Source organism: Pempheris klunzingeri, chromosome 2 (genome assembly GCF_042242105.1).
Source record: "Pempheris klunzingeri isolate RE-2024b chromosome 2, fPemKlu1.hap1, whole genome shotgun sequence".
In the NCBI taxonomy this organism is placed as follows: domain Eukaryota; kingdom Metazoa; phylum Chordata; class Actinopteri; order Acropomatiformes; family Pempheridae; genus Pempheris; species Pempheris klunzingeri.
Genome location: NC_092013.1, coordinates 12,335,889 through 12,356,957, shown reverse-complemented (window position 1 = coordinate 12,356,957; position 21,069 = coordinate 12,335,889). Strand labels below are relative to the sequence as shown.

General features: G+C 42.4%; 1 protein-coding gene across 1 annotated transcript in view; it reads left to right on the top strand.

Moving 5' to 3' along the window:
- The window catches only part of erc2 (ELKS/RAB6-interacting/CAST family member 2), a 31,814-nt gene extending 11,215 nt beyond the window's left edge, over positions 1–20,599 (top strand). The window contains exons 3-21 of the mRNA XM_070846081.1: positions 1,003–1,437; positions 1,740–1,814; positions 4,420–4,575; positions 5,427–5,594; positions 6,072–6,239; positions 7,248–7,385; positions 8,190–8,330; positions 8,593–8,733; positions 10,386–10,421; positions 12,348–12,550; positions 14,211–14,333; positions 16,435–16,446; positions 16,851–16,974; positions 17,221–17,381; positions 18,095–18,242; positions 19,080–19,229; positions 19,329–19,787; positions 20,308–20,375; positions 20,523–20,599. Of these exons, the coding sequence (XP_070702182.1) occupies positions 1,003–1,437; positions 1,740–1,814; positions 4,420–4,575; positions 5,427–5,594; positions 6,072–6,239; positions 7,248–7,385; positions 8,190–8,330; positions 8,593–8,733; positions 10,386–10,421; positions 12,348–12,550; positions 14,211–14,333; positions 16,435–16,446; positions 16,851–16,974; positions 17,221–17,381; positions 18,095–18,242; positions 19,080–19,229; positions 19,329–19,787; positions 20,308–20,334 (2,865 nt within the window). The 3' untranslated portion in view covers positions 20,335–20,375; positions 20,523–20,599. The remainder of the gene's footprint in view (positions 1–1,002; positions 1,438–1,739; positions 1,815–4,419; positions 4,576–5,426; positions 5,595–6,071; positions 6,240–7,247; positions 7,386–8,189; positions 8,331–8,592; positions 8,734–10,385; positions 10,422–12,347; positions 12,551–14,210; positions 14,334–16,434; positions 16,447–16,850; positions 16,975–17,220; positions 17,382–18,094; positions 18,243–19,079; positions 19,230–19,328; positions 19,788–20,307; positions 20,376–20,522) is intronic.
- The last annotated feature ends 470 nt before the right edge of the window (positions 20,600–21,069 follow it).

Here is a 21,069-nt window from a genome sequence, read left to right as displayed (position 1 = left end):
CCTGTAACGTGGGTTTTATTTCAGTGTGAGAATCTGTTTCTTTTCCTTTAAATCGTGATTGGGCCATTTTCTGGACGTAGATTGATTTCTCTCCGGAGAGATCTTTTAACGGGCAAAAATAAACTTTAGTCAATCTGTGACAAACTCTGCCCCAGCATTGTTCCCAGAACCCCCCACCCCCACCCCCACACACACACGCACACACACACATACATACACAATAAGATATATTAGGCTTAATAGTGGGCGTTTTTTTCTTTTACTTTATTCTGGACACACAGACAAGCACGGCTTTATTCAACATATAACCGTGCTCTCTCTACAGTGTATTGATACTGCAGTCTCTGTTTATCCATCTTAAATTTTGACTTGTCCATGTCCACCAATGCAGCACATCTAAATAATTACGGTGTTCTCCCACATGATGCTCAATTAGATTGTAAACCTCTTTTCATTACAACCAGATGCCACCTCTGAGGTTTGTGTTTGTATCCAGGCCTTCTGAGGTCGGGTGTCAGAGAGCGAAGGCCTCTGCTGTGCTGCAGCTGAGCGTCGGGTGGTCTTCTGCTTTGATTAGCGAGTTAACAACAACTCCATGTCCAAAAACAGAACAACTAATTTGCATCACACTAATAAATTAGTATGTGTGACAGCTGTGATTTTTTTTTAAAGCTTTAATATTTTATAAAGAAATCTTACAATGATTACAAAGGACTCAAATTTCATCCTTGCTCCAGAATAAAGAAAAAAAGCCATACTGTCTTTTCACAATATCAGGTGCCGTTGCTCATTGTTGCTTCTAAAGATAGGTAAGTTGATATGTCCCCCATTTTTGACCTGAATTTTTCCACAGAACCGTGTGCAACAGAATTTCTGAAAAGTGTTACCCTGATTGTTGCCCAGAGTAGTGTTATCATGACAAATGTTGCATTGTGTTTGTTCCTAAAATTAATTTCAATAATTGTTGAGTCCGTGTGTGTGTGTATGCATGTGTCTGATCAGCATCTCCAGATGACCATCCAGGCTCTGCAGGACGAGCTGCGCACACAGCGAGACCTGAACCACCTGCTGCAGCAGGAGAGCGGAAACCGCTCTGCTTCTGACCACTTCACCACCATCGAGCTGACAGAGGAGAACTTCCGTCGGCTGCAGGCCGAACATGACAGGCAGGCCAAGGAGCTGTTCTTGCTCAGAAAGACTCTGGAGGAGATGGAACTGAGGATCGAGACCCAGAAACAGACACTGGGTGCCAGAGATGAGTCCATTAAGAAGCTGTTAGAGATGCTGCAGAGTAAAGGGCTGCCCCCGGGGCCAGGCAGGGCATCAGAGGAGGAGGAGCAGGAGAGAGCAAGGCGCATTGCTGAGGCAGAGGCCCAGCTCGGACATCTGGAGGTCATTCTGGACCAAAAGGAGAAGGAGAACATCCATCTGCGAGAGGTAGTTTATGACCAGGCGTATGCTAATGTTAATGTGTGGGATTCACTGCACAAGACCTGAAATAGAGTGTTTTTCACGTTGTCATCACTAGAGGGCAGTGCTGAGCGCCACATAATCAATAGATTATGTAATGTATAAAGTAAAAACTGCAGAGCGCATCAGCTGCATTAAACATACACATGTAAAGACAAACTTAATATTTTGGTGGGTTTTTCCAGTCATAATGACCCTGCTCTCAGTAGAGAAGATTAGAATAGATTCTGCTGTACTGGTGCCAAATAATGTTGTCTCTTTTCTGAAAGGAACTGCACAGAAGAAATCAGCTGCATCAGGACCCAAGTAAAACCAAGGCCCTGCAGACCATCATAGAGATGAAAGTAAGAACCTGACTCATAACTTATTCTTAGCAAAGAATTTCTCATATAATTATTCTTCAACGTAATGCTACATGGAATAATTAATATGATATGTAGAGTATTTATTTTTTTAATTCTTGATATGAAGGTTTCTCTAACTATGACACAATACAGACAAGCTAATTATGGACAGCCAGATGTTACAAGAGATGTTGCATGCGTATGTATTTGAGTCATTGAGACGTTTACAGGCCTTGTATTGTGTTAACTGCTGCATGTCTAAACAGGCCTACGCTGGTGTGTGTTCCGCCGAATTCACTGTTGTCATTGGCAGCTGAGTCAATAGTAAACACACTGACACATCTCTCAATCCCTCCCTCACACACAGACGTGCAGACACACTGTGTGTCTGCTCACAAAGCAGTTGTGTAAACATCAACAAGAATCAATATTACTGTCCAACATTTCAGCTGTTGTGGCTAAGCCAAAGAGATGCAGCAGCCAGTCATGCCAAGCTGCATAACCCCTGTTTCATGACAAGAAATTACACATTTCATTTCGACTCCTCAACATTTAAAGACTGTCTGCAACCGTCGCACACTGCATGTCCATCAATTCAGCTTCATTTTGTGCAAATGAGCTTTGTTTAGAACTGCAGAGCTCTGTTTCATTCAGAGTTTGTGAAAGTTGCCAAATTGAATTATAGCAAAATGTTTATGCAATGTTGCACAAGATGTTGAGAATTTTTGATTTGATGTAAGCTGATCGTGCAGGTTTTAAAACGGCAGCCTAGATCTGAATAATTCAAACAAAACATAATAGTGAAATACCTTCAAGGAAGCACTGGAACAAGGAGAGAAAGAATATGAATGTGATGTTTTATGTAACTTTGAAGCTTTAGGGGGAATTTAAGGGGCATTTAAATATTGGGACAAACATTCATATTACATTAGAAAATATTAAAGAAGATTGGATTGGATTGATATTTAAGAGACCCCACCCACCACCATCAAGTGTGAGTGCTTTTAGCTTTCAGCACAATCAAATTGCATTTTATGCATCCATATTCCATTTTTTTTTAAAACAGATGCTGTCGTAATATGCAAATGTGCAACGTGCAAATATGCTCATAATCTGTTCAGAGGGTAACATGTCTGTTCAGATTAACACTTGTTGTATGTCTGAACTACACAACAAGTGTTGTACCACTGTAGACACCACCAGCCTCACTGCAGAGGACTGACATCACTTCCTCAAAATAAATCATGACATCATCGCTGAGCTGACACAGCCCCTCTCGCTCGGCTGGATCGGCACTGTGCAGGCCCCAGCCTCCCCCGGCGCGGTCATGTGACATCTGTGCTCTGGGATCCTGTTGATTTGCATATAGAGCGAGGGAAGACCCGCCTCCTCCTCCTCTTGCGCTGTGCCGGAAGACCCCGCATCTCTCCTCTCCTCCTCTCCTCCTCTCCTCTCTCCCTCTGCTGTGTTGATGCTGATGCTGATGGAAGCACGAATAATCCTCCCTCCCTCTCTCCCCTACATCTCTCCCGCCCTCTCCTCCTCACTCACCAGAGACAGTGCACAGTGTATAGCCTGCCTGCTGCTACCATGGAAACAGGTGTGGTTGTTTATGACAGTGAGAGGCCAGTATGCAGGGAGATAGATAGAAAGACAGACATACAGAGGCAGGGAAAGAGAGACAAAGAGCAAGATTTACTGACCAGGTCGATGTACCAGTGATTACATGTGGATGGAATAAAATCTCCCTTCTTTGAAGGTACGGTGTCTTGTATCTATTGCAGCAATGCTAGTTCATTGATGTTCGTCTCGTAACACGGAGACTGAGGTGAGATGCAACGGCAGGGCGAAGTGCATGTACATGTGCAGTACTCATGCATTGACGTGAACCCCCTCAGATCATTCTCGAATAGTCTATCATTCCTCATTACGATACATTACCCATGTTCCTCTGCAGTGGGCTATGACTGACCCTGCTAACGGCCACAAGTTCATAAGTTCAGAGCCACTGGCAGGAAAAAAGGAGAGACACAAAAAGAGACAGGAAGGAACAAGGTTGCTCTATGCTCTGCTGGAGAGAGGGAGATGGACCATGGCTAATCTTAAAGACGTTGTATTATTTATTTAAAAAGCCGTGAAGCTAAAGCTGCACTCACAGTCGCAGTCCAGAGACTGGATTCTGCATTGATCTGCAAGCAACTACGGCAAAAGCTACGGCTTGTTACTTTTCTTCCTTTGCCTCTGCACACGTTTCTCTCTGGTCCTGGCTGATCTCTCCGTGCTGGATGTGTGCTCAATATTTCCCAATGGTGATTAATCCTCAGAGCTGCTGCAAGGAGCTGGGTAGAAAGCTTCTGATTTCACCGACAGATACTGCAGTTGCTCTCAGCCACACCAAGAGCTCCTTCCAGTCTCTCTTTATCTCGCTATATCTCTTGCTTTCTCACTCTCTGTCTTTAAGCCTCTCTGTATTTTTTTTTTTTTTTTCTGTTGTCAGTCTCTCTATCTGTCCTGGACTCTTGCCTCCAGGTTTATTTGCAGCATGCAACTTGTGGACATGCCAGTCAGGGTTTTGAGGTGTGTCTCTCTGCATGTTTGTGTGCAGGACACCAAAATTGCCTCTCTGGAGCGCAACATTCGAGATCTGGAGGATGAGATCCAAATGCTGAAGGCGAACGGCTTACTGAACACAGAGGACAGAGAGGAGGAGATAAAACAGATGGAGGTCTACAAGAACCACTCTAAGTTTATGAAGACCAAGGTAGATACTGGCTGCATTATGCATACATGTGGAAATGCAGATCCTGTGAAATTTGGCTGAAAAACAAACACGGCGGCGTTGTTCAGGATAGAGATAGAACTGTGCAGAGAGGAGAATACTAAATGAAGCTGATGTGTCACTTAAATTAGCTGCTTTAGCATTTAGAGTCATCAGCAAAGTGTCCTGTTGGCAACTACCAGAGAGACGCTTCAGTGTCAAGAATATGAAAAAAGGCAAAATCAGCAAGCGCATGCTGTAATACAATAAAATCCTTTTCTTCCTTAATTATGTGTAAAAGCTAATTACTTAATATTCTACTGCCTCAGACAATTGTGATGTACAATATGCTCAAAGACTGAAGTGTGAGAAGTGTTTCCTTACAAAATCAGTGACAGATGAGTTTCTATTAAACCTGCTTCAGTTTTTCAGTGTAGAGCTACACTGTAACGACACCAGCACACAGTTATCTGAAATCTGTAATTGTGTCAAGGTGTGTGTGTGTCTGCTGCTCTCAGGGGCTCATACGCCTCTCTGGAGCTCTGTGTTTACATACCGCTGCTCATATTAGACGAGGCGTAGACCAGCCACAGTTTTGTTGTTCTATTTTTAGACCCCTTTTCATCAATCATGAATAGAGATGATGTATAATATATGATGAATGCAGGGGAGTCAGTCCCAAATGCATTTTTAATGAGAGAGAATAGCGCGTTGATGAAAATAGTGCAAAAGCTTTACTGACTAGCTCGCTAGTTTGGTAAAAAGAGGTTTCTAACTCTTTGTCTGTCACACACACACACACACACACACACACACACACACACACACACACACACTGTGTCATATGTCTGTAGATTGACCAGCTGAAGCAGGAGTTGTCAAAGAAGGAGTCAGAGCTGCTTGCTCTGCAGACAAAACTAGAGACCCTCAACAACCAAAACTCAGACTGCAAACAGCATATCGAGGTGCTCAAAGAGTCTCTCACTGCCAAGGAGCAACGTGCTGCCATTCTGCAAACAGAGGTAACATAAAACCCTTCATTTGTTTGTACACATACAGTAAATCTACCTAACAATACACTGCCTCTCAAACATTTTCATACTGAGCAAATAATAGGCTCGTCCTGGGCCTGAGGCTTATTACCGCAAATCATATCAGCACTTTATGTACTTTGGGACTTCAGACTAACTGAACAGTGACTCGGGGTACTGCCAAAGAAATGGTAATAAGCAGTGTACTGTCACAGCACATCTAATAGACATGAAAAAAAAATCAAAAAGCTGCACAAATAAATAACTGTGGAAGCATTTCGGTTACTGTAATGCACTAACTGAAGATCACCGCCCCCGCTAATAAATTCCCGCTCAGGACCCCTTTTTTTTTTGCAGTTGCATGGAGATTAAGTTAAGACGAATAAATGCTTTAAAGTCACAACGACAAGAGCGAATTTTGTGTGCCCAATAATCCTCTGAGGTGTTTTTGACTGTGACGTGCTTCAGGTGGATGCTCTGCGTCTGCGTCTGGAGGAGAAAGAGTCCTTCCTGAACAAGAAAACTAAGCAGCTGCAGGACCTGACGGAGGAGAAGGGCACTCTCGCCGGAGAAATCAGGGACATGAAGGACATGCTAGAGGTTAAAGAAAGGAAGATCAATGTCCTGCAGAAGAAGGTGAGAAGCAGAACTGAGGAAAAAGACTGTCTAAAGGACGTTTGAAGGGATGAAAAGAGATTTAAAGGAAGGTGGGAATATAAAAAAAAAACATTTACCAACTACTCTTTGAGTTATTGTTTCAGTATTGTTACAGTGTTTATCATCACATTATACATGTAACCATGTAATTTGATATTTGAAAGGAATGAATCAAGTTGTTCTGTCAGATTCTCGTGTCCTGGGCTAAACCAGTCGCTCTGTGAAAATACAAAGCAGAGTGGTTACTCTCTCCATTAAGAGTGAGAGAGTCTCTGTTGCTCTCAGGGGGAAAGTGTCCATAGAAAGAGAAGCAAGAAGATATTTTTGCCTCACTGGCTCTAGTGTGTGTGTGTGTGCTATAAATACTCACAGAGTGTTACTCCCTCTCTCACCCTGACCTGCTCAGCCATTCCCTTTGCTGCTTTTCCCATCTCATCTCTTGTTCTGTCACACCTCCTCTCCTTCATCTGTCCACTTTTATCTCCCTCTTTGTCATCTCTTGTGATTTCTAAATATTTGTTTTCTTCTGATGTGGTTATTTGGTTTTGTCTCTCACTTGTGTTGATAATATGATACAGTATATTAGATGAGTGGACACATTTTAATGTCTCTAAATATTTTTTTACATTAGACTCAGTACACAATCCCTGCTCACCAGTGGCAGCTTGATTTGTATTACTGTATGCTCTGTATCCTACTTCTTGCCTACTTCTCCTCTTAAAAGTCTGGCAGTTTTTGATGTATTTCCTCATAAAATGGAAAATGCTTTGTTGTTAAGCCCCAGCACATTTTAAACTATGAACATGATGTTGTCTGTAGAGGGTATTCATCTTCAAAGACTTTTGTAATCTCCAGTCCAGCTATTACACCAACTTCAAATACTGCTTTGGTTTTGAGATCATGCTATTTACCTCTGTTTCTCTGCTTTTTTTTTTTCCTCTGCTGTGCCACCACCATCCTCCCCGGTTTTCCTCCTCCCTGTAACAGATTGAGAACTTGCAGGAGCAACTGCGGGACAAAGACAAGCAGCTGGGGAACCTGAAGGACAGGGTCAAGTCTCTGCAGACTGACTCCAGTAACACAGACACTGCCCTGGCCACCTTGGAGGAGGCACTGTCAGAGAAGGTACAGCACAGCTCTGTCGCTGTAGGATGGATGAAATGAGCATTCATGGTTGGGAAGAGAACATCTGCTGCAGGACCAAATCATTTTTCGTCATTTTAATGAGAGCACACAGTAGATTTCTGTTCTACTGACATGAATTCGGTTTGATTTGAGGGCCTGTATTTATCAAACTGCTCAAATTGAAATTTTGGACTTAAAGGTTCTACACTTTTCGCTGTCTTGCTGAGACTTAGATGAAGAAAATGATACCACTGTCATGTCTGTACAGTAAATATAAAAGTACATCTAGCAGCCCGACAACCAGTAGAGACTCCATGAAGTTACTGCTCTCGGCCAAGAAATAGTCCGGCACATAAAAACAGATTATTATTATTCATTTATCAAAACTATTCATTCATCATTACTTCAAATGAGATATGATGTGTTAATAAGTTAGGTGCAGAGACAGAGACAGGTTAGCTACAAGCTAAGCTAAGTTAGCTGGTTAGTATGAGATCTTCTCATCTAACTCTTGGCAAGAGAGCTAGAAAACATATTTCCTAAACTTTTCCTTTAAGTCAATGATAAAAGTAATAACCCTTCATGTTTACTTCCACAAACTTAAGCTTTTTTGTGTAGGAAATTTCTAAAGGTGCCCCTTGAGAGCTGCTCCTGAAGCTTAACCTCACACCTCGCTTTAAGTATGACTAAGTCACTTGATGAATGTTTCTTATTGCTCACACTCAGTGAAGACTTTTTGAACTCCCAAGTAGGCTACTTCGATCGATTTTAGGTGTAATTCTTTTAATTCTGTGTGTGTGTTAGGAGAGGATTATAGAGCGTTTAAAGGACCAAAGAGAGAGGGAAGACAGAGAACGTCTGGAAGAAGTGGAGTCCTATAAGAAGGAGAACAAGGATCTGAAAGAGAGGGTCAACAGCCTGCAGATAGAATTAACAGATAAAGAGGTCAGTGAGTATGCATGGAGCATACACGCTTTCTTTTCTGTGTAAGCGTGTATCCGCATGTCAGCATATTATTGCACATACTGTGCCTTTATGTTTCTCTACTCTGGTGCACTGTACAGCATACTGTACCTCTTTCTTTCAGTAAGGCTTATATGTATGACATTTTATATGACATTTAAGCTGCCGCTTCTGGCACTGTGGCCTAGTTAGACCTCCTGGTAAGAACCTGTGCTAAATGTCTGTGCTGTCTGTCCACCTGCAGTCCAGTTTCATCGACTTGAAGGAACACGCCTCATCCTTGGCATCATCCAGCCTCAAGAAGGATTCAAAGCTCAAGTCGCTTGAGATCGCCATCGAGCAGAAAAAAGAGGAGTGTAGTAAGTTGGAGACGCAGTTGCAGAAGGTAGGTGTGCGTCTCACAGTGCAAAACTTCTTATATGTTACAGGCTAATGCGTGGATTTGATTTTGACCTTATGAAAAAGGTGATTACTAATTTTGAACCTAGATCTATATTTTGTATTTACATGTACAGTACAGGCTGTTTTGGAAGAAACAATTCACATATTACATATAACAATCAGTTGAAGTACCTACAACCATCAAACACATCAATTATTTCGATTTATTTAAGGCTGTAGTTAGTAAAGAAGCAAAAATCCACAGTCCTGGTTCAGGGCAAGAAGAAAACATGATACCACTGCAGTCAAAAACATATCAAAGCAAGTACATGTTCATACAAATGTACGGTTGTTGGCAATACAATATTACGAGACCCATGTCATAACTGTTCTGGAGGTTTTGATTGTATCACACGATCTACATTCAAAATCTACACCCAAATAATTACAACTCTATGAGAACTGCAACTCCATCTGCTGAGGAATATCATGTTATTTGATCAAGAGCAAAGCAAAAAAGCTCCAGCATATCTCACCTAGTGGTAAGATTGTTTTGCCAACTACTGTTTCCAAGGTCAAGAATTTACATTTTGTTTGTGACAATTTTATCTAATTTTCCCATTTAGTTTGGTCACAGTCAAGATAACACAAAAAAGACAAAATGCACTAAATGCCTACTTACATCTCATTAAAAACACAGAGAAGGTGTATCAACGTTGCTGTCTTCAAACAAATCCTGTGCCTGGCTTCCTTATATGATTCATATTATACTACAATCCCTTGGCTAAAGTAAAGATAGAATAAACAAATACAATTGATAGATAAGATAGAGGTATATAGATGTGTTTCACACTTTAAAAAATATGTTTAATTGTTGTTATTAAAAGGAGATACACAGATGAAAAATATCCACATTCAATTTCAAGACGTCCAGGATAAAAATGGCCTATTTTAGTAGTGAAACACAAACTGTGGAGAGCTTCTCTGCCCTGAATCAAGACTGCAGAGATGTCCCTTGCTAACTCCAGTGAACTGTAGATAAAAAGCCAAAGTTGTGTGTCCACTGTGAAGAAAAGAATTTGCTCACAGTGAGTCTAGGGACCACTGGAATGGACACGATTACGAATTTATAGACGTCACAATTATTATTAATTACTCGTCATTGTTAGTTTGGTTTAATACGGGCTTAGTGTTTTTTCCCTGCTACTGTATGAAAATTGTGTAAACCAGTAATACATCATTAAACTAATTTGTTGCTTGAAAAAAGCAAAGCTCTTTAAGCAAACAGGAACCTTCCTTATATTAAACACAGTTAATTAGGATAATGGCTACCATCATGCTTTCTCTCCAGGAGCAGGCTGTGTTGCTTTGTTGGCCGCTGCAGGGAGCAGACAGTCCATTAAACAATGCCACTCCTCCTCCATAATCCACAGACATTCCCCGTGTCTGTTCCTCCTGCATTTGTCCGTGATGTGTTTCCCTGTACCAACGTGTGTAGCTGAGACTGTGTTACTGCTCTGTCAAACATGTATTGTAACATGTCTGATCCTGCTGTTCTCTCCTCTGGCTCAAACTAAATCCTAACACTTCACTCTCCCGGGTCTCCCCTTCCCCTCCGCCCCACTCCCTTCCTCAACCCCTCCGTTTGCAATTTAGCAAGCTGAGCAGCTATTCAGTCACATGAACAATCCTGTAAGTCCCTCTCTTGAGCGCTCTGAGGCACATATTGAAAGCATGAGGACACTGATAACTTCTTTGAATTATGCTAGATGGTGATCGTGCCAGACCTCAGCACAGGTTCTGCTTTTACCCACCCAGATGCATGTTGATCATCGCACTGTACTGGTATAATGAGCTTTATACTGCACTCAGAGTCCTGTGCAACGTACTCATTCTGCAACTGTTTGTGATTGTGACGTGTGGTGAAACTGGTGCTACATATACAGTATTTAGAGTTCACTTTATTTGGTCTGCTGGACTTATACAATATACAGTATTATCTAATTATTGGTAACTTTTTAAATTGTGGCTCTATTGTTGGTTTCTCTGTGATTAGTTTGTTTAATTACAGTGAGATTTTCTCATTCTTGCACATTAGAGAAAAAAAGGCTCTAGTTTTTTTTGTCACTGTACTGTACATACACACTGTATGTAATGGAGGTCAAAGGACATGCCTTGGCGTTAACTCCTGGTATTCTCATATGTTTTGATACCTACCTATCTAATTATGCAGCTTTTTGTCTTGCAGAATCAAATTCTGTGTATTTACGGTTTGCAGTAAATGTCCAAGTCAAGTTTTAAATTGTTTCAACGAATGGACTGATCAATTTTTAAAGCTGATGCCAACTTGTATCACTGAAACATATTTTTGTGGCGCTCTCTAAAATTGCAGGTGTAAACCAGGTTAAGCTTTTGTTATCTAGAGTTAATTGATTTTTCATGATACTTTCACGAACAAATACAATATATTCCAAAAGCAGAGGTTTAAATCAACACAGAAAGTGTTAGTTTATTACAATAAAATAATGAAAATTTAAAAGCCATCACAAAGTGGAGTTCCTACAAAATTCAACCAAAACACATCGATAACCCCATCTTTAGCATAATGCTTACATCAAGTGGATTACATTAGTGGATTTGATATGACATTGATATTTGATGATATTTATATTTTACAATGTGAATAGTCAAGAAAAACCTTAAAGTTAAATCCTAACATCGCTCCTCATGCTTAAAATATGAAACTTACAGTTAGCCTACAGATTTTCTTGGTCCCTGTTGGTTCTGTTTCTTCATTTTTCTCACTGACAATCAAAGACTGTGCAGCTTCGCTGGGTTTGCATGATATGGTCGACCTTGTTGCATGTTGTCACTGTCAGTGTTGCCACGCTTTTCTTTCGTCTCAGTGTGGTGCGGTCAGCTGAGGTATCAGCCGTGGTTGGAGGTCACTGCAGTGTTTTGGTGGATGCTCTCTGGCTCTGTATAACTCTTGCACTTCTGCGACCTGTGTTGACATGTGTGGCTGCATATTGTCTCAAGGGTGATGTGTATCACTGTAATGCACTTCATGGAGAGTTACAAACTGTTGCAACAATGGTATTAGTCCATATGGTATTGATATTAGTCCATATGACCAAGCAGTAGAGCTTCGATTAGTTTGTGAGACACCAATGAGACAGAATCATGACTGAGCATTTTATTGCCACTGATTTGTTAATATTTTTTACTGTTCAAACACAAGACACACAAACACTCACATGCATAGTCGTGTATTCTACATATTCACCAAGTGTGCGAAGTGACTGGGAGTCTCAGAGGGCTGTTAAATGGAGCTAAATAATAGCTCTGTTAAAGCTAATGAGCCAGCACCAGTAATGATGCCCTTGTCCACAACATTTCACTCTGCTTTATTCATTCAGAAAGAGAGAGAAAGAGAGAGAGAGCCAAGGGAGTAGTTGAGATAAGACAGTGATAGACTGCAATCTACTGTATGTATCTCTCTTCCATAGGCAGTAAAGCATTCTGTGCTGTATTTCGTGGTAACATTATAATGTTAACTGAACATATTTTCGCACGTGTGCATGTTTGTTTGTGTCTTTCCCCGGCGTATAAATGCAGAAGGCCCATGAGGTGGAGCAGCAGTCTGGCCCCAGGGGGAACCCGGAGTACGTGGACCGGGTGAAGCTGCTGGAGAAGGAGGTGAGCTACTACAAGGACGAGGCCAACAAGGCTCAAACGGAGGTGGAGAGACTCCTGGAAATCCTGCGGGAGGTGGAGACTGAAAAGAATGACAAGGACAAGAAGATCGCTGAGTTGGAAAGGTAATAAACTCTAGACTGTCTAGACAAGTTAGTCGAAGCATTCAAAGCCATCTTAACCTTCAGTTTGCTCTGATGTAATTACACGGTCTCATTAAACCGTATATGTTGTCTAGTATTGTTATAGTTACGTAGAAATAATGACACTGGATTTATTTGATGGACTTTTGTCCAAAGAAAGTTACAAATAACTAATTACTAATATACAAAGTGCATTATAACTTGATATGAAAAAGAGAAGTTATATAATAATATAAAGAAGTTATTACACTCTTTATTGGTTTTTCTGTATATGAATAATAATCCTGAACCCAAGACTCTCAGCTCAGGATCAAGAGATGCAATAATACAAATATACAGTGTTTAACAAACAAGATACAGCAAAGAGAGAGAAACACACATAATAAGAAAAAACAAACAAGAAATTAAATGTATATGTATATTCAATTCCTCCTATTCTCTTCTTGCCATCATCACATATCCATGTGTGATAGAAAGAAAGGCCAGATAGTGTCAGTTTAGTGTCATATGTTTTTCTCCCTGAAGTGCTGAAGTTTTCAAATTTGGCTTTTCTGTTTGCATCATAGAAAAAATCCCGTTCACCCTCAGACAAAATGTTATTTTATAATAGGGATGACCCCACCCTTTCACCAATGTTATTATCACAAACAATACAGTGTTACTATTTGTGCCATGAAGCCATGAGAAGTCTCAACTTACTCAACTCTCAACTTAGGAACAAAATGTCCTGAACCTCGTTCCTCATACTTTAAATGAAAGCCCATGTGCCTTTATACACATATGCAGTCATTTTCCCATTTTTTATGTACAAGTGTGATGTCATGGGGGTGTGCCAGCAGAGTTTACTGCACCGGATCCAGTGATCATCTTGTAAAATATTAATAATAATCACAAATGTGTCTTTTGATGGACAATAGTTGCAGCTGCATGTTGAGATACACCAGAAGGCTTTCTCTAAAAGTTGTGACACTATCTTAGACACGATATTTGAGCAGCTGAGTGCAGCTCAGTCACCCCCGTAATGGAGGAGGTCAAACTGATTTCAGTTAATGGACCACATAAATAAAGCTGGTGGCCTCATCAGCTCTTGGCTCACCTCACAGTGTGGAACGTGGTCCAGAGTCCCCGCACTGGAAGCAGCTTTTGGCTTTGGTTCGATTGGTGGAGGAGACCATCGTCATTCACCTGGACAGGAATTTAAACAGATGAGACTGACATATCGATTGGACTGCATGAGAGTCACACATGAGCACTGTCTGCCAATGACAGCCCCTTATCATTACCACTTACAGAGTCAAAGTCCCACCACTAAGTGTTAGAGCCACTTATATTTTTCCTTCCCTGCTAAAGAGAGGGACCATTTCGTTTCAGTGTCATGCTATTTTGGTGTTTGATTAATTGAGTGTTTTTGTCCTTTTTTGCCATCTTTACCCACTTTTTTCTGTCCCGTTCCCCTGTCTATCTTCCGCTTCACACCCACTTGTCCCCTTTTTACCCTGTGCCATTCATCACTTTCAACCTCGGTCTTGAACCTCATTGTTTTCCTTTTCTCAAATCCGATTCTGTTGTACAAATGTCCTCTCCATCTCCCACGAAACTCTTTCTATGTTGTGCCCCCCCCCCCCCCCCTCCTCGACACCAGCCCCCCTTCCTCTGCCCCTCGCCCCGCCCCTCGTCCCGGTGGCAGAGCTCCCCCTGACCCGCTCCCTTCTGTGTCTGCTGCTCCCCAGCAGATAGGGGGCATGGTGTGGGATTTCCTGGGAAAGTGAGTGCTCTGCCCTGGCACTTCAGCTCGGCTGCGTGGTTAAAGTCTCCGACTGCGACTGCTGCAACTGCATCTGGTCTCACCTGTGTGCCTGGACCTGCCTGCTGTCCAAAGCATTCTCAGATCTTTGTATCAGAGTGACGGGCTGTGTTTTTAGTGTGTGGTGGTAGTGCTGCTTCCGTATACATGATACAAAGATCCCTGGATTCACGTTTGCTACTATTTCTTTAGCATGTGTTGGCTTGGTGGTTATCTGTATATGTATGGATGATTTTTGATCAGTCTGTGTGAGAGAGACTTTATGCTGCATGTTTATTTGCTCAAACAGCATGTGACAATGTCTCTGCACTTATGATAGAATGGGGAAACTAGTCAACAAAAACATTAAATCACATTACAATTACAAATCAGCAAATTAAATTAAATTCAATTCAATTCAATTTATTTGTATAGCCCAGTATCACAACAGAGTTGTCTCACAGTGCTTTACAAAGTTCACTGAAATAAGTGTAAGCGAACAAACAATCTAATAAAGAGTCCAGCAGTCGATGAGGCCAATGGATCAGTCCGATGGATCAGTCCGAGGCATCACCTGCCCTTTATGACCCTCCAAATTAAAGCACTGCATTGTAGAGTATGATTAATAATACATGTGGCTCAGATACTGTAAGTCTTTGTTAGAATCATTATGATGTTCACACCTTAAACTTTGAGGTTTGCACCTCAGCTGGCTCAGGAGTACAAAACAGGTCATAATTTTGCAATATATGTCTCTGTGGTCATATATTCTGAACCATTCAGTTGATGCCCTGAACAGTAGATGTTACCTCACACTGGGGTTCCTGTTGTGGCTTGTTTCTGTAATGATGCATGACAAAGTCACATAATAAATCAGTTTTAAAAAATCACACCAAGGATTCAGAAAACTAGAAACCAAATTTGACAATTTTCACACTGTGAAATCTTCACAGCTCTAAGTCAGTATTTGCACTTTTATATAAATCATTAATAAAAGGTAATACTAACACCACACAGCATACTGTAATATTAGCAGCCTTATGTATATAGAACTTGGTGTGGTTTTCTCAACTGCTCTTGCTTCTTTCATCCATTTTAGTTGAATATACTGTACTTTTTGCCCCTCAGTGTCCTTATATCTATATATGCACACTACATATGCACCCCCCAACCACTCACACACACACACAAACATTTTTTGTGTCTTTCTGTGGTGTTGGCTGTTTGCTGTAGCTTATGCAGTACATTTCTGTTCTTAGAGCTGAGGCCTCCTCCTGCCATGAGCTCGCTTCCCCCGCTCATTCCATTCACCCATCTGCCCACCTCACCCTCCGCCCCCGTCCCCCTCTGTAACTCTCAGTCACCCTCGCACCTTCAGATCGTCCCAGTAACATCACCTGACAGCCCCTCTCTTTTCTAGTGATCTTTCCCGGTCCTTGCTCTCCCTCCCAACCAGCCCCACCCCTCCCTGCCCAGCTTGATCTAACAGATACTAAGGGAAATGATCAATCTGCATGAATAGAGCTGCTGTGCTCCTGGTCTACGCGCGCTCAGTAAGTCAGGTGCTGTAGTAGGTAGGGTTTGGACTGAACCATCGTCCTGAGGTGTGTCAGTTCAGTCGGATCTCCTCTGTCTGAACAACCCTGCATCCATAACTGATTTTCTCACCAGCTGACTCCTTCTCTTTGCTCAGCACTCAGACCTGTCCCACTCCCTTCGTCTTTTGCCCGGCTGACTTTTGCCTGTCTGACTGCATGTCTGCCACTCCCAGGCTTGGCAGCAGATGCACATGGTTCCCTGTTTTCAGAGAAGGTGCATCCTGCATTAGCTGTGTCAGGCTGCCGATCGCGGCTGCCACAGGCGCCTTTGTAATCTCCCATGTTGTTTCACAATGAACACACTGTGATCTCCTCTGGGTCCTCTGTATTGTTTTTTTGTGGTTGTTACTTTATGTTCTGGTTCTAATGTCTCTTTTTTTTTTTACTTTTTTCTTTGTGCACTCTTGTCGTCTCCTGCTACCAATGTCTCCTCCACTTATGTCGTCATATCCTTCAAATCTACCTTTTCCTTTCCCCATCTGCAGTTTAGCTCCCAGGTAAGTAATGTCCCTCCCCCCATTGCACTCCCATCTCTACCTGTATCCATCCTAACTCTGATGCTTTGAACTGTGAGTCTTCTCAGCGATGTCATTAACATTAACATGAAGCTATCAGTTCACCTGTGATGCTCATGTCCTCTTGCTGTCCCGGTGATCTGATCACTGGTAACATTTTGAAACAAGATTAATTCAAAATGCACCTGACAAGATTTCCAGTTACTCTATACTTGTTCTACATGTTTGTGTTTCGTGTATTTTCTTGTGATATATTGTAGCCTACTCGCACTTCTTTTGCATTTCTTGATAGATAAATGGTACAGTTACAGCACAGTCATGCTACAGAAGCGGATTCAGACAGATAATGGCATGGAAATGCTCTCAATTTGTTTGTGGTTTTACAGACAAGGAGGCAAAGACCAGACTAAGAAGGGTTCAAGCATCAAACTGGGATCACAAGGAGACAAGAAAGGCTTAGGACAAGACCTTCGTAAGGACAGCTCTATGGATAGCAGCCATCACTTAAAGGTGCAGATTTACCATTGAGAAATACACTCAGTTGCCAGTTAATAGGTACATCTATTGTATTGCATCGTACTGACAGGTATTTCTATTATTTTGTCCAACCCAAATGTATCAGTGAGGGTGGTCTAGATAACAGACACAGCACCGCAAACTCCAAATCCTCCATAATGACCATACAGTGCATACATGTCTATGAGTCTTATTTACATATTTACTGTGTGTTCCCATACAATGCTTCTCGTCTGTCAGTTGGAGGAGCTGGTGAACACGTTGGAAAGGACGAGGCAGGAGCTGGATTCCACCAAGCAGCGTCTTTCCTCCACACAGCAGTCCCTGCAGGAGCGGGACGGCCATCTCACCAACATGAGACAAGAGCGCAGAAAACAGCTGGAGGAGATCCTGAAGTTAGTGTCAGCCTGACATTGGATGTCAGAATTTCTCTTTTGTTTAAGTGCTTCTGGCTAAGGCTTGAACTAATTTCTTATCTTGAAATGTTGTCAGATTCTCCCTAAACTATTCACCAAAATAATATTCTAAATACATTTGAAGGGAGAAATAAGCACCTTGTTTAATCAAAAGTATGTATCTGATCAGGCTTAGCGGCTCTCAAGAGTTGTTGTTCTAGATTTATACAGACAAATACCCTTTTTATCAATTTGTTCAGTTTGATGGTTCCAGCACCTTCGCAAAGGTCCAGGCGGTTGGAGCGGTCGTCACCCTTCATTGCAGACAAATAGTTTGACGTTTTGAGAATTTTGAAAGTAACTTCCTTGAGTCTTGTGACTGTAAGGTAACCGTTGGAGAGTCCAGGAAGTGTATCTGTACCTGGCCATGAAATAGCCCTGCATGTAAACACATAACCCCCCTTAAATCCACAATCCACAAATTAGCTGTTTACCCCTGTGTCAAGTACTGACGCTGGATCCCGGCCATAAGTAGTTTTATTTGTGCTTAAACAGCATTTGACATTGATGCAGCTAAATTGAAGTGATGCAGTTTGATTTGCAGTTTTCTTTTAAGTTTAAAGAACTTTGAGGAATGACTTACCTATATACAATTAATTCAATGTTATTTTTCTATAAAATATAAGTGCTGATGCCATAATGTCGTTTTTCTTCTTCAGGCAACAAGCTCTCCTGGCAGCCATCAGTGAGAAAGATGCTAATATTGCACTGCTGGAACTGTCTGCCTCCAATAAAAAGAAGACCCAGGAGGAGGTGCTGGCCCTCAAGAGGGAGCGGGACAAACTGATGCACCAGCTCAAACAACACGTTAGTACTGCGGCACAATTTCTGTCTGCACAGTAGCTGGTTGCCAAGGCAACGTTAATCAAAATGAAATATTTTGCTTTTTCCATTTCATCTACGGAGAGTGGTACACATGCATGGTTTTCTCAAATTTAATGTCTCATTTGCAGTTTCAGCCAGAGCTGTTTTTACATTTTTTCGGCCCAGTGAAGTCTTGAGTCAGTCCATACTAGTCCAAGTCGAGCTTTCATCAGCAAATTGCAAGTCACCTGCAATTCTTTTCTGTTCATCGACATAACATTTTGTTTCAGCTTTGATATTTTCATATCATAGGTCCAAATAGTAAAGTCTTAATGTATAATGTCTTAATTAGTGAGCCTTAGAGGTGCTGGGGGGTGGATTTTGTTACTTTTGAACAGAGCCATACTAACTATTTACTGGTTTCAAGTATTTATGCCAAGCTAAGCTAATCAACTGGTGACTGCAGCTTCATATTTGTTGAACAAATGTAGGAATGGTATCCGTCTTCTTATCTAACTGAGCAAGACAGCAAATGAACATAATTCCCCAAAGTTTGAACTTTTCCTTTAATGGCGTATTTCCTACACAGAATGACCTTAAAAATGACTACAGACATAAACCAGCAGCTGACACAGTCTGAATATAAACCGCAGTGTCGGTTACATGATTATTGGATTGTATAACATTGGAAGGTGTTCTATTTTTATGTTTACCCACACATACTGAAAATATGTGCCTGTCCAGTCTTAAACTCATTTGTTGCTCGCTATGACACAATAATGTTATTTTTAAGAGCTGCAGACCATCTGCACCACACCTACCAGTTTCCTCTTTCTACAGACACAAAGCAGAATGAAGCTGATAGCCGACAACTACGAAGATGAGCAATATCATCCACACGGTCCTCACCATCCCCAGCCGCAGCCCCCACACGCTCAGCCACAGCCGCAGCCCCAGCCCCAGTACCCCCATGCTCCCCACGCTCCCCATGCTGCCCACGCTCCTCATGCTGCCCACACTCCTCATGCTGCCCACACTCCTCACACTCCCCATGCTCCCCACGCCCCCCATGCTCCCCACACCCAGCAGACTCCATATCCACATGCTCTTCATCCACAACATCCACAGCACCCGCAGCACCCACAGGCTCCCCAGCAGCACCCACACCCACAGCAGCCACAGCCCCAGTACCCTCACCCACAGCACCCCCAGCAGCACCCTCAACATCCCCAACCACCTCAACAGCACCCACGACCCCCACAACCTCACCAACAGCACCAACAGCACCAACAGCACCCACAGCACCCACAGCATCCTCCACAGCACCCACACGGACACCCCCCTCAGCAGCACCCTCACCCTCAGCACCCACACGGCCCTCCTCAACAAGGACCCCACCCCCAACATCCACATCCACAGCATCCTCAACACCCTCAGCACCCACAACACCCGCACCACGCCCAGCATCCACGTCATCCGTCGCCCCATCATCGCGGAGGGCCGCCTCGAGGACCCCCACATGCTGGTCACCGCCCCGCCCCAGACCAGGTCAGTTTTTAAAGTTCATTTTTAAGGACCCCAACAATCCACCAGTTACTCCAACAACATTAACGTCTACAGCTAGCAACTGAAATATTGTCAAATCCACCACTAGCACAGTAACAGTGCATACTGAAGAACAGCTGTTCCCAAATGTTTTTAAACTACAGCGCTGCATTAAGCTGTGGCTTCAAATGTATCGATCTTGTGGCTCCGTCAGTCCATTTTTTTTGGTACCCCAGGGTGCACCCACTTAGGGAAAGACTGCTGTAGACAACAAGATGATGAAAATCTACACGGTTCAAGATATAGTCCTGTGACATCTTTGCCAAAAGCAGTACTGTAACTACATAACACGTTAATACATTCTCTAATGCTTATTTCTACTTTTAAAGGTGCTTATTTTTCTGTCACACCGTCCGTCTGCTGTTTCACTGATGTCTTTTGATCAGCAGTTACTCCAGTTTCTGTCTATTTTCTTCCCTTCATTCATATCACTGCTATTGTCCTGTTACACTGCCAACAACAGGATGATGACGAGGGCATTTGGGCATAATCCTTGCTGTGACAACCAAAGCTCTAATGTTGTTTTGAGGGGTGAGATATATTTAAGACTTTCCCACTTTATGATTCTCAAGTTTTCCTCTTTGCCTGCAGTGACTGCTGAATTTTCTAACTAAATTTTCTAAGAGAAACAGCTGCATGACGTCTGGATTTTTGTATTTTGTTATCTCTCCCATTCAGATGATTTAGTCACTACTGGAGGAGCACAGCCATGCCATGATGTTGAAACACTACCCGACCAAACATTTATTACCTCCACTCAATCAACACTCAAAATTGTTTATTTTCTGGGGAAGAGGAGGGGGCACTCAGATGTGCAGGTCATGCAGGGAGACTGACAGCTGAGCAGGTAATTTCACACATTAGGACACACACAATGTAAAATAGCACACAAAATAAATGTATTCAGTTATCAAAAATACATTTTCAAACCGTAATTTACAATATGTTCGTCTTTTTTCTTCTGCTCAAGGTGACCTGGGATCTCTTCTTTGTGTGAACAGGTCATCTACTTCCTCCATACAGACCACAGATTCAGGACTGAATTAGAGAGAAAGAGACAGATGTTGATGCTGTGTCAGATCCTTGCTTGGAGAGGACGTGTGATCCACACGGCAGCCCTGCATCAGAGGTCTCCCAGAAGTCACCTCACCTGTCTGTCACCTGCCGGACGCTGCACCTCTTCAGGCCAACAACGCCCTCTTGATCCTCCCAGCAGAGATCTCAT